Below are 14,308 nucleotides of genomic sequence, written 5' to 3' on the forward strand. Positions count from 1 at the left end.
ATGTCATTGGAGTAACACATACATGATCATTCAGTTTTATTTTAATTACACATATATATAACTTGACAAGTGAAACAAGTTATTTGATTTTGAAGTGAGTAGAGATTATATTGCAAACTTGGCAAAAAACTTCAACTATTCTCTTCTAAATATGCTTGAGACTTTAGGGAAAATGATGGATTTGTTGTGCATGTCATGAACTGCTTAATGATTTTATTTTTTAAAAAGTGAGACTTTATTCTTGCAAACAATCTGGTCACAATTAAAAAGGAAAGTCAACAAATTAACTGCACTCCCCAAATGCTGTCTTTTGCTTTTCTAATATGGGATCTGGGAAGGTTCATCAATGAGATAGAGACAGGGATGAGTGGTAATGTGACGGCAAAGCCAATGTTAAGTCAGACAGATGGGTTTGGATCCCTATTTAGCCTTTATAGCTCTGGGTCTTTGGGAAGTTATCCAGCTGAGCCTTACCTTCCACTTGTAAATGGGCATAGACGTCACAGGGCCACTTTGAGGATTAAACGGGAAGATACATAAATTGCTTAGAGGCATGCTCAGAACAAATCAGATACAAATTCGTATAATAAAACCAAGGAAGACAAGGTCAATATCAAAGGGACTTTACTGACAACTGCACATGACAACCAGGATCCTCTGACTTGAGAGGCAGGTGGGCTGCACTCTCTGGCTTCTGATTGGGTGAGGTGTCAGAACTTGAAGATGCTTCTTCCAGTCACAAACTGCATCCTTCTGTCAGGTCGTTCACTTCATTTGTTATGATAAATTATTCCATGGTATTGCCATAACATCAATGAAAGTAATGCCTGGTGATAATGTGCTATGAATGTCTCACCAAGAACTTCAGAAAATTAGTTTAAAACCGCTCACCACATCCAAATTCAGAGGGACTCATTTCTCAGTCAATTAGGTATGAAGAGTGAGCCTTAAGCCAAATGTGAAAGGCTCTGATGGTATCGTTCAGAGATGGAGGCCTGTTCCTTACCACTCAGGAGTTTCACAAGGTGAAGAAGACAAAAGAGGAGTTTGTATAAAGATGGTGAGAACCATTAATGAACCCTTGCAGTTCCTTGGTTTCACTAATAGCACTCTGTGTATGTTTGAGAAAGGGTCTCTTGATTTACTCCTTTAGCATAATTGCCATTGGCACTAAAGTTGGTGGGGCAGAGCTTTGATTTAAATATTTCAGAGGGCTCTACGGGTAAAATAAATAATGATCATCATAATGAATAACATTTGTTAGGATTATAGTTATATACAAATGTAAATAAATATATATATAGTTATATAGGGTGTTTTAGGCATTTTACCTATAGTAATTCTTTTAATCTTCTCAACTATGTTACAAAGAAGGTAAAAAGTGCACCGTTTTATAGACAAGGAAACTGAAATGAGCTGAGGGAGATTAAAAATGGAGGCAGAGTAAGTGGATGCTGCACGGACATGCTCCCAGGAACAAACTGGTATTACAACTAAAGTACAGAAAAACTTCCTGAATAATCAACAGAAAACTCACAGGAGAGAACCCTGACACCCAAGGATCAAAAATGGAGACTGCATAGAGACTGGTAGGAGGGGCAGAGGTGTGAAAGGGCTGGCCAAGTGCCCACAGATGGCAACTGAAGTCCTGGAGAGATATCTCAGCTATGAGGGGTGCCACTGAGAACTCTCAGATCTAATCCCAAAGCTGGGCTCCCCAGCAGAGAAAACCAAAACTGAGCCACATAACATCTGGCTGTGAAAATCAGGGTGCTGTCTTCCAGGAAGTAATAGCTGAAAATTCAGGCACCCTTTTAAAAGACAGCACACAAAATTCCCTGTGGAGCCACCCAGCTTGTGCTCTGGCAGAGATAGGGTGAAGTGGACTGGAGCTGTGAAAGCAGAAGCCAGGACTGGGGATAGAGCTCAGAAGGCAGACACATTCATTTTTTTGGACTGAGTCATTTCCTCATGCAGTGGAACATATCTTTCCCATGTAGACATATGCCTAGCCTGGGCAGAAGAGAGTAGACACACCCTATTGGGAAATACCTTGCCTTAAGGCCACTTAAGAGATTAAAAATAACAATTAGCCTCCAGGCAGTAGCAACTGCCCCACCCTGTTGAAAAAACTCTCACCACACCAGAGGACGATTGCCTGTGGGGCAATTCAAGTCAGAATCCTGTCAGTCTGTAGACAGAGGTGGTTTCTGGAGGCTTTGAGTCTTTGCCTTATCTAATTAGTCAGAGACAGCCATTAACACTGTCCTGCACTAGAGATTGAGAGGTATAGAGGATCTACCTAATACATAGTCACAAACCCAAACAGAAAGCCAAAATGAGGAGACAAAGAAATAACTCCCAAATGAAAGAACTACAGAATTCTCCAGAAGAAGAGATAATGAAGCAGAGATAAGAAATTTATCTGAAACAGAGTTTAGATTAATAATGGTAAAGATGCGCAAGAGCATGAAAAAAGATATAGTAACTATGAAAAAGAACAGTCTGAGATAAAGAATGATATAACACAAATAAAGAACACATTGGATGGAATACACAGCTGATTAGGGGAAGCTGAGGATTGAATCAGTGGATTAGAGACAGAGTTGAAAATATCACTCAATCAGAAAACCAAAAAGAAAATAACAATTAAAATAGAGGAGGACAGCTTAAGGGAGCTGTGAGACAATGTGAAACATAAACAATATTAGAATAGCAGGTGTGACAGAAGAGGCAGAAAGGAAGAAAGGCATAGAGAAGGTGTTTGAAGAAATAATGGCAGAAAATTTCCCTAACCTGGTAAAGGAAAAAGTCACACAAGTTCAAGAGGCAAAGAGAACCCCAAACAAGAAGAACCAAATAGGCCCATGCCCAGACACATCATAATTAAAATGACAAAAATAAAAGACAAAGAGAGAATCTTAAAGGCAGCAAGAGAAAAGAAAACTTTTACTTACAAAGGTGTTCCCATAAGGCTAACACCTGGTTTCTCATCAGAAACTCTATAGACCAGAAGGGAATGGCATGAAGTACTCAAAGTTATGGAAAACAAGGATATGAGACCAAGATTACTATATCCAACAAGGCTATCATTCAAAATAGACAGTCAAATGAAGAGCTTCCCAGACTAAAAAAGGCTAAAGGAGTACATCACCATCAAGCCAGCATTACAAGACATGCTAAAGGGATTGCTGTAATGAGAGGAAGAAACAGAGAGAGAAACCTGGCCATTCAGAAATATAATGGCAATAAATAAGTACCTCTCAATAATAACCCTAAGTGTAAATGCACTAAATGCTCCAATCAAAAGATGTAGGGTAGCTGAATGAATAGAAAACCATGACCCAACTATATGCTGTCTTTAAGACACCCACCTCAAAACAAAAGACACACACAGGATGAGAGTGAAGGGATGGAAAAAATTTTCCTATGCAAATGGAAAAGAAAAAAAAGCTGGAGTAGCAATACTCATATCTGACAAAATAGACTTTAAAATGAAGGCCATCAAAAGAGACAACAAAGGTCATTACATAATACTAAAGGGATTGATCCAACAAGAGGATATAACCCTGGTAAACATATATGCACCCAATATAGGAACACCTAACTATATTAAAAAAAAAAACTTCTAGAGGACTTTAATGGAGAGATCAACAACAATACAGTCATAGGAAGGGACTTTAACACCCCTCTAACTTCACTGGATAGATCTTCCAGAAAAAAACTTAACAAGGAAACAGAAACTCTAAAGGACACACTGGATCACATGGATTTAACTGACATTTATAGAACATTTCACCCCAAAGCTGCAGAATATACATTCTTCTCAAGTGCACATGGATCATTCACAAAGATAGACCACATGTTAGGACACAAAACAAGTCTCTACAAGTTCAAGAAGATTGAAATCATATCAAGCATCTTCTCAGATCACAGTGGCATGAAATTAGAAATCAACTACAGTAAAAACACCCCAAAACATTCAAACACTTGGAGACTAAATAACATGTTTTTAAACAATGAATGGGTTACAACGAGATCAAGAAAGAAATCAAAAACTTCCTGGAAACAAATGAAAATGAACACACAAAACCCCAAATCTCTGGGACACAGCAAAAGTAGTCCTGAGAGCGAAGTTCATAGCACAACAGGCATACCTCAAAAAATAAGAAACATCAGCAATAAACTATATATCCCTACAACTTAAAGAACTAGAAAGAGAACAACAAGAAAAGCCCCGAGTAAGTAGAAGGAAGGAAATAATGAAGATCAGAGCAGAAATAAATGACATAGAAACTAAAAAAAAAAAATAAAAAAAAAAAATCAATGAAACCAAGAGCTGGTTCTTTGAAAGAATACACAAAATTGATAAACCATTAGCCAGACTCATATAGAAAAGGAAACTGGGTACAGAGAGATTAGACAGTCAAGGAGTGGGGCTGTTGGGCTCTGAGTCCTTGCTCTTAATCATTTTCCAAGCCAGTGCTTCTTCAGTCCACACCATAGCCTCTGCACAGACGTCTATATTCATCACCTTCTTCAGAGGCTCATTTCCCAGAGAGCACAGTGGCTGGCAGAAGACTGTTTATCATCGACTCCTTATTCATTCACTCAACAGGTAAACATTCAATGAGCACCTGGTATGTGCCAGGAGCTGTGCTAGGCTTCAGGAGTTCACTATTTCATAATAATGAAAATGGATTCTGGCTTTTCTTTTCTTTTAGCAAATTCTGCTTTCTCAATAGGCAAAATATGAGCATTTTCCACAAGGAGACACAAACTCAGGATGGTGATGATTAGTTGTATAAATGGAGCTGTAACTCTAGAAGGGCTGACAAGCATGTTTGACAAGCTTATGTCTCATTTCTCCATCCAGGGAACACCACACTTTAGCTTCCATGAATAATGTTAGCTTAGGGCCAGCTAGAAGTCAGGCCATTCTTGTCGGGGTGGTTTGGGGTAGTTTCCATTATTGGTATTAAAATCAATTTTAGAAGTCATACTTAGAGCATATGTAGCATCATCATATAGTGTGCTTTTAAATGGTTCTTCATGTGAATAAAATATTTTATAGTTGTGTGTACATGGCTACACCTTAAACAAATTGAACATATAAATATTGACTTAAAAAAAGGAATATATCACAGGATTTGTTTTTAAGTGAATACTCTCCTTTATAGTTAAATCACATTTTAAGTATATCAATTTTAAGAATAAATCTGTTGTATAAGAACACAAAAAAGACCTTTTCCCTAATAAAAATTCGAGAGTAAATTAACTGTGTGGCAAAATGTGTAGCAACAGAAACTTCTGAGGAGGTGTCTTCAGTATATGCACTAGCAGTAGCATCTCTAAGGCAGGGAGTGTATTTTCCAAAACTCAGCACTGGGCCTGGGCATGGTGGCCACTCACAATGCGTTCATTCAATGAAGACAAAAGGACGAAAGAACGGAGTGGAAGGCAGGGCCTCTGTGCACAGCCAGCAAGCTATGCACTGCACAACTCCAGGAGGTACCACTTCCACAGCCAATTCTGATGAAATAAATAAACAGAATGGAATAAATAGAATAAATGAGAGCATGGAGTTACAGAAGCTATCTTGCGCTCCAAATATTTTTATTGATTGATGAGAGAGAGAGAGAGAGAGAGAGAGAGAGAGAGAGAGAGAGAATAGATTTGTTGTTCCACTTATTAATGCATTCATTGGTTAATTCTTGCATGTGCCCTGACCAGGGATCGAACCTGCAACCCTGGTGTACTGGGATGACACTCCAACTGAGCCACCCAGCAAGGACCATATTTTTAGAATAGTAAGTTCTGATGAGCTCTCTTTTAACTTCACTAATCACAGCTGTTGTCAGAATAATAGTATACCATCTTTGCTTCAAATTGAGCAAACTGAGAGGTTAAGTGACTCAATTAAAGGCATATATGACTTTAAGGACCTAGAATAGGTCTGGAGTTGCCAAAATTCCATTTCACCTTTCTATTTACTGTATAGAGGCACATCAGACACTTCAACCCTACTTTTCTCCAGTAAATCACACTGAGGTTTGGTGGTGGTGGTGGTGGAGGGGGTGGGCGGGTACAGATTCTCTCTTATGCATATTGTATTATACTGGTGTGTGCAATTTATTAGTTATAAATAACATTTCATTTTCAGTGCTAAATTTATATGGTCAATGTTGAACTGGACAGCCCCCGTTTCATACTGTCCAACTGAGATCTCTTTATTTTTGCCAGAACCACTGACATAAATGCTATGCAGCAGAGTGTAATGAGGCACTTTCATGGAACCTCATCACTCTTTCTTGAAGGGACCACCCCTCGGTCACAGACATTGCCTCTGTCTCCTTTGGTCTTTATGCATTAATCATTTGCTTCATTTCCTGGGGGGGAGGGGACATTTATGGATATAGTTTATGGATATTAAAAGCAGTAAAACCTCAATTTCCATTCTATAAAACTCCATTGGGGCTGAAATTTTCAAAGTTATTTTACCAAAGCAGTTATAAATCTAGAGCCTGATAAGAGGAGGGAATGAAATACATACATATATATATATATACACACACACACACACACACACACACACACACATATATATATATATATATATATATATATATATATATATATTTCAGAGAGGAAGGGAGAGGGAGAGAGAGATAGAAGCATCAATGATGAAAGTGAATCATTGACCGACTACCTCCTAAACGCCCCACATTGGGGATGGAGCCCGCAACCCAGGCATGTGCCTTGAGTGGAAATCAAACCCTGACTTCTTGGTTCATAGGTCAATGCTCAACCACTGAACCATGCTGTCTGGGCTATGTTTTATTTTTTCTTTGTGATTTGGTTACTCAGACACCTTATCATGGAGGAGTTCAGGAAGTTACTAAAGTAAACACTGTTTTAGTCTTGCAAAATAGATTTTAGCCCTAACCGGTTTGGGTCAGTGGATAGAGCGTCAGCCTGCAGACTGAAAGGTCCCAGGTTTGATTCCGGTCAAGGGCATGTACCTTGGTTGTGGGCACATCCCCAGTTTGGGGTGTGCAGGAGGCAGCTGATCGATGTTTCTCTCTCATCGATGTTTCTAACTCTCTCTCCCATCCTCTCTGTAAAAAACCAATAAAATATATTTAAAAAAAATAGATTTTAGATGCACAGTGACCAGATGGGAAAATGGTTTTAAAAGTAAATAAATGTAATTTTTGTTAGTTAAATAGATGACTGTGAAAACTAAATCCATAATATATTGAAATGTAGAGAACCTATATGCATTTATATGCTCACCTAGTTATTAATGGAGGATGGTAAGAGACACATTTATTGAGCACTTATTACTTGCCAGGGACCACACTAGGTATATAAATGTGTTATTTTATTTAATATAACTCTATATTTTATAGATATCATTTCCATCTTACAGATGAAGAAACATAAGATTGGAGAGTATTACAGCAACTTGCCCCATTGACACAGCTTGTAAGTGTTGGAGGTGGGATTGGCTCCACATTTTTGCATCATTATGTAGAAACTTGTCAATGACACTTAAAACGTTTGCCACACCTGTAAACCATTTGACAACACAGTTCTCTAATGTAATTTTTAGCGACCACATTTTAAAAGAAATCACTTCTACTTACAACTTATGGTTATTCCAAGTTCCACGTTGTGCTTTTTAGGGAGCTTTACATGGAATGTCCCACTACTCGGGATGACAGACTCTGTAATTTCAAAACAAAAAAGAGTGTTTATAGAAGGTCGGCAAGAAGGGAGCGCCAATCAGTGAAAATGCACCAGGAAACTTGTATCAGAATCCCCTGTAGTTAAAGCTGTACAACTGAAGAAAGGTGAGTGCCTGGAAAATCCTGGAACCCTAAGCTCCTGGTGAAGAATGCATGTCCCACCCACAGCCACCGTGCATAATTCACAGCAGCCGCCAAGGTCACTGCTTCTTCAGTGTCATTCAGGGAACATGGGCATCAGATTGACCTGGGATGCAAGTCAAAAATACAGATGCCGGAACCATCCCAGACCTATAGAAGGAGACTGTCTGAAGAAGCAGCCTAGAAATCTGCATTTTAAATACGTTCTTCAGGTGACTGTTAGGCATAATGAAGTTTAAGAACCTCAAACCTAGTTATATATTCTTTTCTCCCCTAACCATATTTTCCCAGAGTTTACTATTCAGCAATTCATTTTTTTCAACCCTTGTTTGAAGGTACCAGCGGGAAAACATTTTAGGAAAGTTTTCAATTTGGTGTGATGGTTGTTGACTTGGGAAGAGGGGAAGGGAGGTGCCTTAATTTGTAAAGAGAAAGAGAGAGGAAGAGTGGCAGTAAGGGAGGGAGGAAAGAGAGAACCATCAATTTTTGTTCTGCTTATTTATGAAGGTATTAGTTGATTCCTCTCCTCTCTTTCTCTTTCTCTCTCTCTCTCTCCATATATATATATATATATATATATATATATATATATATATATATATATGTAATTTCAGAGAAGAAGGGAGAGTCGATAAACAATGAAGGTACATCTAAAGAGGTAGAAGCAGGAGTGATATTCAAAACTTTTCACAAACAGGATGGCTGCCCATAACCAGTCAGACTGGATGCTGAGCACAGCTGGGAACACGGGCCAGGGAGGCCCAGGTACACCAAGGATGACCCTTTAGTTTCTGGATCCTGTGGGGCTCCAGAAGGTCCCAGAGAGGAGCCGGAGAGTGACACTGGAACAGGGTGAAGGTGGGCTCTGAGACTGGCCACCTGGTATAGAAGGAAGCTGAAACTATAGTAACAGAGAGAACGAGTGAGCGCTGGTTGAATCTCAACTTTGGATGGAACTAAGTTGATTTTACCAGGATCTGACTAATATTTTAGAAAGGAAAGGATTGCTACATATTCTTAAATATATTCTTAAAATTCCTTTAACAGCCTGGAAGGCCTTTATAAGTTTAAAATGGAAATATCCTTTGAAGAGATAACATCTATTCACCCTAAATTGCTAATGACTATAATTATTTCTTGAAGGTTTTGGGAAGGGGTGGCAAGAAGGGAGGGAAACATTAGAATAAAGGGAAGACTGTAGGATGGCTGAGCTAAATGGCTTTTACTGCTTGTTTTTGCTGAAGGCCAGCCTCCCCCCACAACCTACCCACAAAGAATTAATGACAGTGGCTGTGATGTGAGAACTATTGGGTCCTCAGGCCTCTGGCCCAATTTTTTAAAAAATATATTTTATTGATATTTTACAGAGAGGAAGATAGAGGCACAGAGAGTTAGAAACTTCAATGAGAGAGAAACATTGGTCAGCTGCCTCCTGCACACCCCCTACTGGGGATGTGCCCGCAACCAAGGTACATGCCCTTGACCAGAATAGAACCTGGGACCCTTCTGTGCACAGGCTGACACTCTATCCACTGAGCCAAACCGGTTAGGGCTCTGGCCCAATTTGTTAACCACATATTTAACATTTTGAGTCCCTGCAAAGCAGGGTGGAAGTTGGGATGACCTCATGGAAACAGAGTTAAAATACTCCCTTCCTTGTCCTGCTTTAACTTGCCCTTTCTGGCCTTCTGTACTTTCCCATGAGGAATTTAGGCAGTAAACTTTTTACAAGACCTGAATCAGATCTTCCAACTCAGAAGATTCTCCATTGATTATTAAACTGCTGAACAAATAAAACTTTGGATTTGCTGGGCTCTCCACCTGTAGTGTCACCTATAAAAGACTCTTAAGACCCCTAGGACTCCACCTGTAAAAAAGCATTCCAGTGTTTACTCTCAGGGGAGTGCATGAATCTGTTACCTTCTCCAACTTTCTCACCTGAGAATATGTTTAGTGATTATATATATATATATATATATATATATATATATATATCCTATATAATAAAGAGCTAATATGCTAATTAGATAGACGGCAGAAAGACCTTCCAGAATGACCTTCCTGAATGACCAGTGGGTGGGGGGTGGGTCAGCCGGCCCACAAGGGCCTATGCTTGCACAAATTTCGGTCATCGGGCCTCTAGTGTCTCTCTCTCTCTCTCTCTCTCTCTATATATATATATCCTATATAATAAAAGCCTAATATGCAAATTGTCCCCTTGGGCGGTCATTTGACCAAGAGACCGCTCGCTATGATGTGCACTAACCATCAGGGGGTAGCATGGAACATGGTGGGTGCAGCAATGCAGCGCTGGCAGCGGGAGGCAGTGGAGGCACTGCTGGCCCTGATGGGCCCCCACGAGAGCGGGACTACGGTGGGATGGTGGAGCAGGTGAGCAGGTGGAGCCAGGCCAAGGCGAGTGCAAGTGGGGGCTCGATCACCCCACAGATCACCCCACAGACAGTGACCAGTGGCAGTGGTGGGCAGGGCCGCCCGGCTCCCAGGCGCTGAGAGAGCTGGGCAGGGTCCCAGCCTCCATCGATCACCACGCAGGCGGGATGGTGGAACAGGTGAGGGGGTGGCGCCAGGCCAAGGTGGGGTACCAGGCGGGGCTGCGGGGCTGGGAGTGCGAGCTGGGGCTGCGAGGCTGTGGGCATGAGCTGGGGCCCAATTTCCACAGGCCACCCTTAGGGACCCCCCACCTGTGCACAAATTCATGCACCGGGCCTCTAGTGTGTGTGTGTGTGTGTGTGTGTGTGTGTGGAGAGAGAGAGAGAGAGAGAGAGAGAGAGAGAGAGAGAGAGAGAGAGAGAATCGGTTGCCTCCTATACTCACTCCAACCCGGAATCAAACCTGCAACATTTTGGTATGCATGGGATGACACTTCAATCACCTGAACCACCCAGCCAGGGCCTTCCTCCCACTCTTCTTAATCCTGTGAGGTGTGGTCCACTGAGGGCCACAGACTGAGATTCCCCCTCTGGCTTTGCTGTTATCCTCCCCTAACACTCTAATGTGCCAGGAAGGACGCTTATTTATTTATTTACTTAGAATTGGTACCCTCCTCATTTCCCAAAGGACTTGAGCTAGATACATTGTTTATACCCCCCAGAAGATTTTCAAAAGGCTGGCTAATTTTGATATATTGGGCAGACAAAGAGAAATGCGGCAAGTTAGAAATATGTAGGTGAGCTCTACTTTCTTATTTCAGGTTCTGCAAGTGTCAGAAATATTTATTACCAAAATATTTTTCAGTTTCATGCCTTCCCTCCATCTCTTTCCTGAGTCCTCTCCATCCCTTGTTCCAGTAATGGAAGGCTAATGGACACCTCCTTCCCACCCCTAAGGCCACAGTTTAAGAATTTGCAATGAGCATGCCGGCTGGGGGCAGAGAGGGCATTGGGGAGTGGCCATTTCCCCCAGTAGCCAGTGTGCCAGGAGAAGGGAGAAAGAAAGAAGTGCAGATGAGGAGAGAGCACGAGGCCCCAGAGAGAACCTGCACTCAGCTTCATGGTCTTTGATGTCTGGTCCTAGCTCTTCCTGGGGCTGCCTCCGTAAGGGTCGTGAAACACCTGTGTGCTTCCCATAAGTGCCTCTTTCCGTCTAAACCAGCTTGAGTGCATCTCGGTTGCTTCCAACGGAAAGATCTCTGATGAACACATTAATCAAGTAGAGGAAATGGGGTGGGGCTAAAGGGAAAGGGCCCACACGAGTGCTCATGGGGTAGCAGAAAGAAATTGATTATTCAGATAAAGCATGCAAGTGCTCTAAGGAAAGGCACAAGAAGCTACAGAAGAACAAATGGCTTCCCTATTAATGGAGCTCATTTCATGTATGTTTTAGTGTTATTTATTTTAAGAAAAAAGTTCTCTGTGAAAGGGGAGGGGAGCCTATTGTATACTTGTAAATGTATATATGTATCCATGTAAGTATAGGACATCATGCCCATGATACTATGCCGATATAAGTGAATGGTAAGGGCTGGGAAACACTGATCTAGAATAGTTACCATAGCAACACTGCTTTTATACATTTTTCATGGAGGGAACCTTGACCAAGATTAACATTGTTAATGACACTGGAGGGGGTATTATCACTTCCTGGGAAACAGTAATGGATCACTTTTGACTACATAAGATTTGAAATATTCATAATGATGAACAAATATCAACAAATAAATCTCTTTGATCAAGCTGTGTCTTCATTTTAATCTTTAAATGCCAACGTGATTTATTTTATATTTGGTCATTTTTCTCCCTCTATAATTACTTAGTGGCTAAAGCAAAGGAACATTTAATTTGGGGTTTCTTACAGAAATACTAGTAAAGAGAAAAAAGGTCCAATATTTGGAGAAACAATAGGTTTAGAATAAGTAAATAGACTTCATTCAAATCAGACTCCCATGTGACTATTTTGCGCTTCCCTGGTTTTGCTTTATCTTTGTTAATACTATAATTAAAAACACATTTGGGTAAACAAAGACTTCCTTTTTTCCAACTGGTCTGCTTTTTTTGCCTGAAGCATTCACTGTTGGCACAGGAAGATAACCACCACATCTGAATCCATCAACCTTGTGAGATTTGAAAAAAATTAAGGATTCTAAGGGGGATGAGTGTAAATGTTCAACTCCCATCCACTCAGAGAAAAACACCGGGGGTACCAGTCATGCGGGCAAATAGCATTTGATAGCATCTTCTCTGGGAAGTCTTTTCAGAGTTAAAGTAGAAACTTCAAGTATTCACGATACTGTAGATTGGTATTTGAAAAGACCGTATTGAAAAAAATTGTGCATATATTATGAGTATAGTTTTATAAAATCATATATGGTAAAATAATGTCAAAAATTCCATTAATGTTACTACAATGTTGTTTGTCCAGTAGCACTCGGAGAGATTTAAACAAAAGTGCATTCAGTCACGCTTCCTAGCCACTTACAGTGGTTATAAGAGAGAGACGGCTCATCTCTCAGACCCAGCAGCTTGGGATGAAACCTGGGTACAATATATTTCTGAGGAAGAGTTTTGGAAATGGATGGCTCACATCCAGACGATTAGGAGCGAATCCAGAAAAACAGGGCAATCTTGAAATAGCTCGTGTCCAGACATTTCCTACCAATATTCCAGGTTCTCTAATGGCAGTTGGGAGTTGAAAAGAATGATGAAGTTTAGAATAGCTAATAGGGAAATCAGTGAGGAAACCACCAAGACTCATGTTAAAGGATTTTTCAACTGGGCAGTGGGCCAAGCAGAGTCCAGAAGCTATAACCTGCATAGTCAAGTCCGTGTGTGTGTGTGTGTGTGTGTGTGTGTGTGTGTGTGTGTGTGTGTGTGTGTTGTCAGGAGACCTCAGTGGCTGAGGAATAAGAGCAGAGGTGGTAGATGATTCGATTGAGCCAGAGGCTGAGATTTCCAGAGAAGTTTCAACAGAAGGAGGATTTTAGTCACAGAGGTTCAAATTTTTGCAGAAAGAGTAGGTGAATAATTACAATAACAGCACCAAAATCATGATAATATTTATGAAATGCTTACTCATGTCACTTTCCTAAGCACTGTGTGTGCATCAGCAAAAGGAGTGAGTGGCTGAAGTGGAGAGGAGTGTAGGCAAATGTTCAACCAGAGGACTGGGCATTGGGAATGCGGTGTGGTGGAAGGACCATCCACACAACTAAATTTCTCGGGTGGAGGGCAGGACTTCGAGTGAGGAGGGGGGTGGGAGCTAGCTTCTCTTGCCATGTCGAGCACAACCCCATCAAAGAATCTCTGCATTTGGGGTTTCCTCTTCTTGGCAGCTCTGCCCCAACATGTTCAAATGGCTTGCTCATTTCATTCAGGCATTTGCTCAAACATCACTTGCTCAGAGAAGCCTTCCCTAACCGTCTATCACTTTCTGTGTGCCCAGATTTATGGTTCTTAGCCCTTCTCAAGCTCCATCCAATGTTGTGTAGCACATTTATTTGCTTATTGTCTTGTCTTCTCCGGTAGAAAAATATATCATATCAGGGACCTTATGCTTTTTGTTCATGTATGTACCCCCAAAATAGTCCTTGGAATACAGGAGGCTCTCGGCCCGGAGCTGAATAATGTTCAGTGACTCTCCTGAAGGACCCACATCAGGAGACAGGAGCAATTCAACAGACTGGGTTCTACTCAGGAATTTCAATTTGCATGAAGAACTGACTTCATAGCCAGTTTCTCTGGGGTTCCTGGCCTATAGATGCTGCTTGTTTCTGCTCACCTGCTCCATTTGTCTCTGTACCAATTTTCTCTGACTTTTATTTTATTTCATTTTTGTCCTGACTTTAAATTATATATGGCTGTTTCACCTTTGCTAAAGTATCCAGCTAGCATCAGCCAGTTCTCATTTCTGATTCTTAAGAGAAACAATCTAACTGGCCCAACATGGGTTTGGTCTCCTCC

At 40.9% G+C, this 14,308-nt stretch overlaps 1 protein-coding gene across 4 annotated transcripts in view; it reads right to left on the bottom strand.

The window, feature by feature from the left end:
• GRIP1 (glutamate receptor interacting protein 1) overlaps positions 1-14,308 on the bottom strand; it is a 681,581-nt gene that overhangs the window by 59,681 nt on the left and 607,592 nt on the right. For all 4 annotated transcript variants that reach the window (XM_059683530.1, XM_059683528.1, XM_059683529.1 and 1 more), the window contains one exon: positions 7,650-7,730. In XM_059683530.1, the coding sequence (XP_059539513.1) occupies positions 7,650-7,730 (81 nt within the window). The remainder of the gene's footprint in view (positions 1-7,649; positions 7,731-14,308) is intronic.

Source organism: Myotis daubentonii, chromosome 2 (assembly GCF_963259705.1).
Source record: "Myotis daubentonii chromosome 2, mMyoDau2.1, whole genome shotgun sequence".
In the NCBI taxonomy this organism is placed as follows: domain Eukaryota; kingdom Metazoa; phylum Chordata; class Mammalia; order Chiroptera; family Vespertilionidae; genus Myotis; species Myotis daubentonii.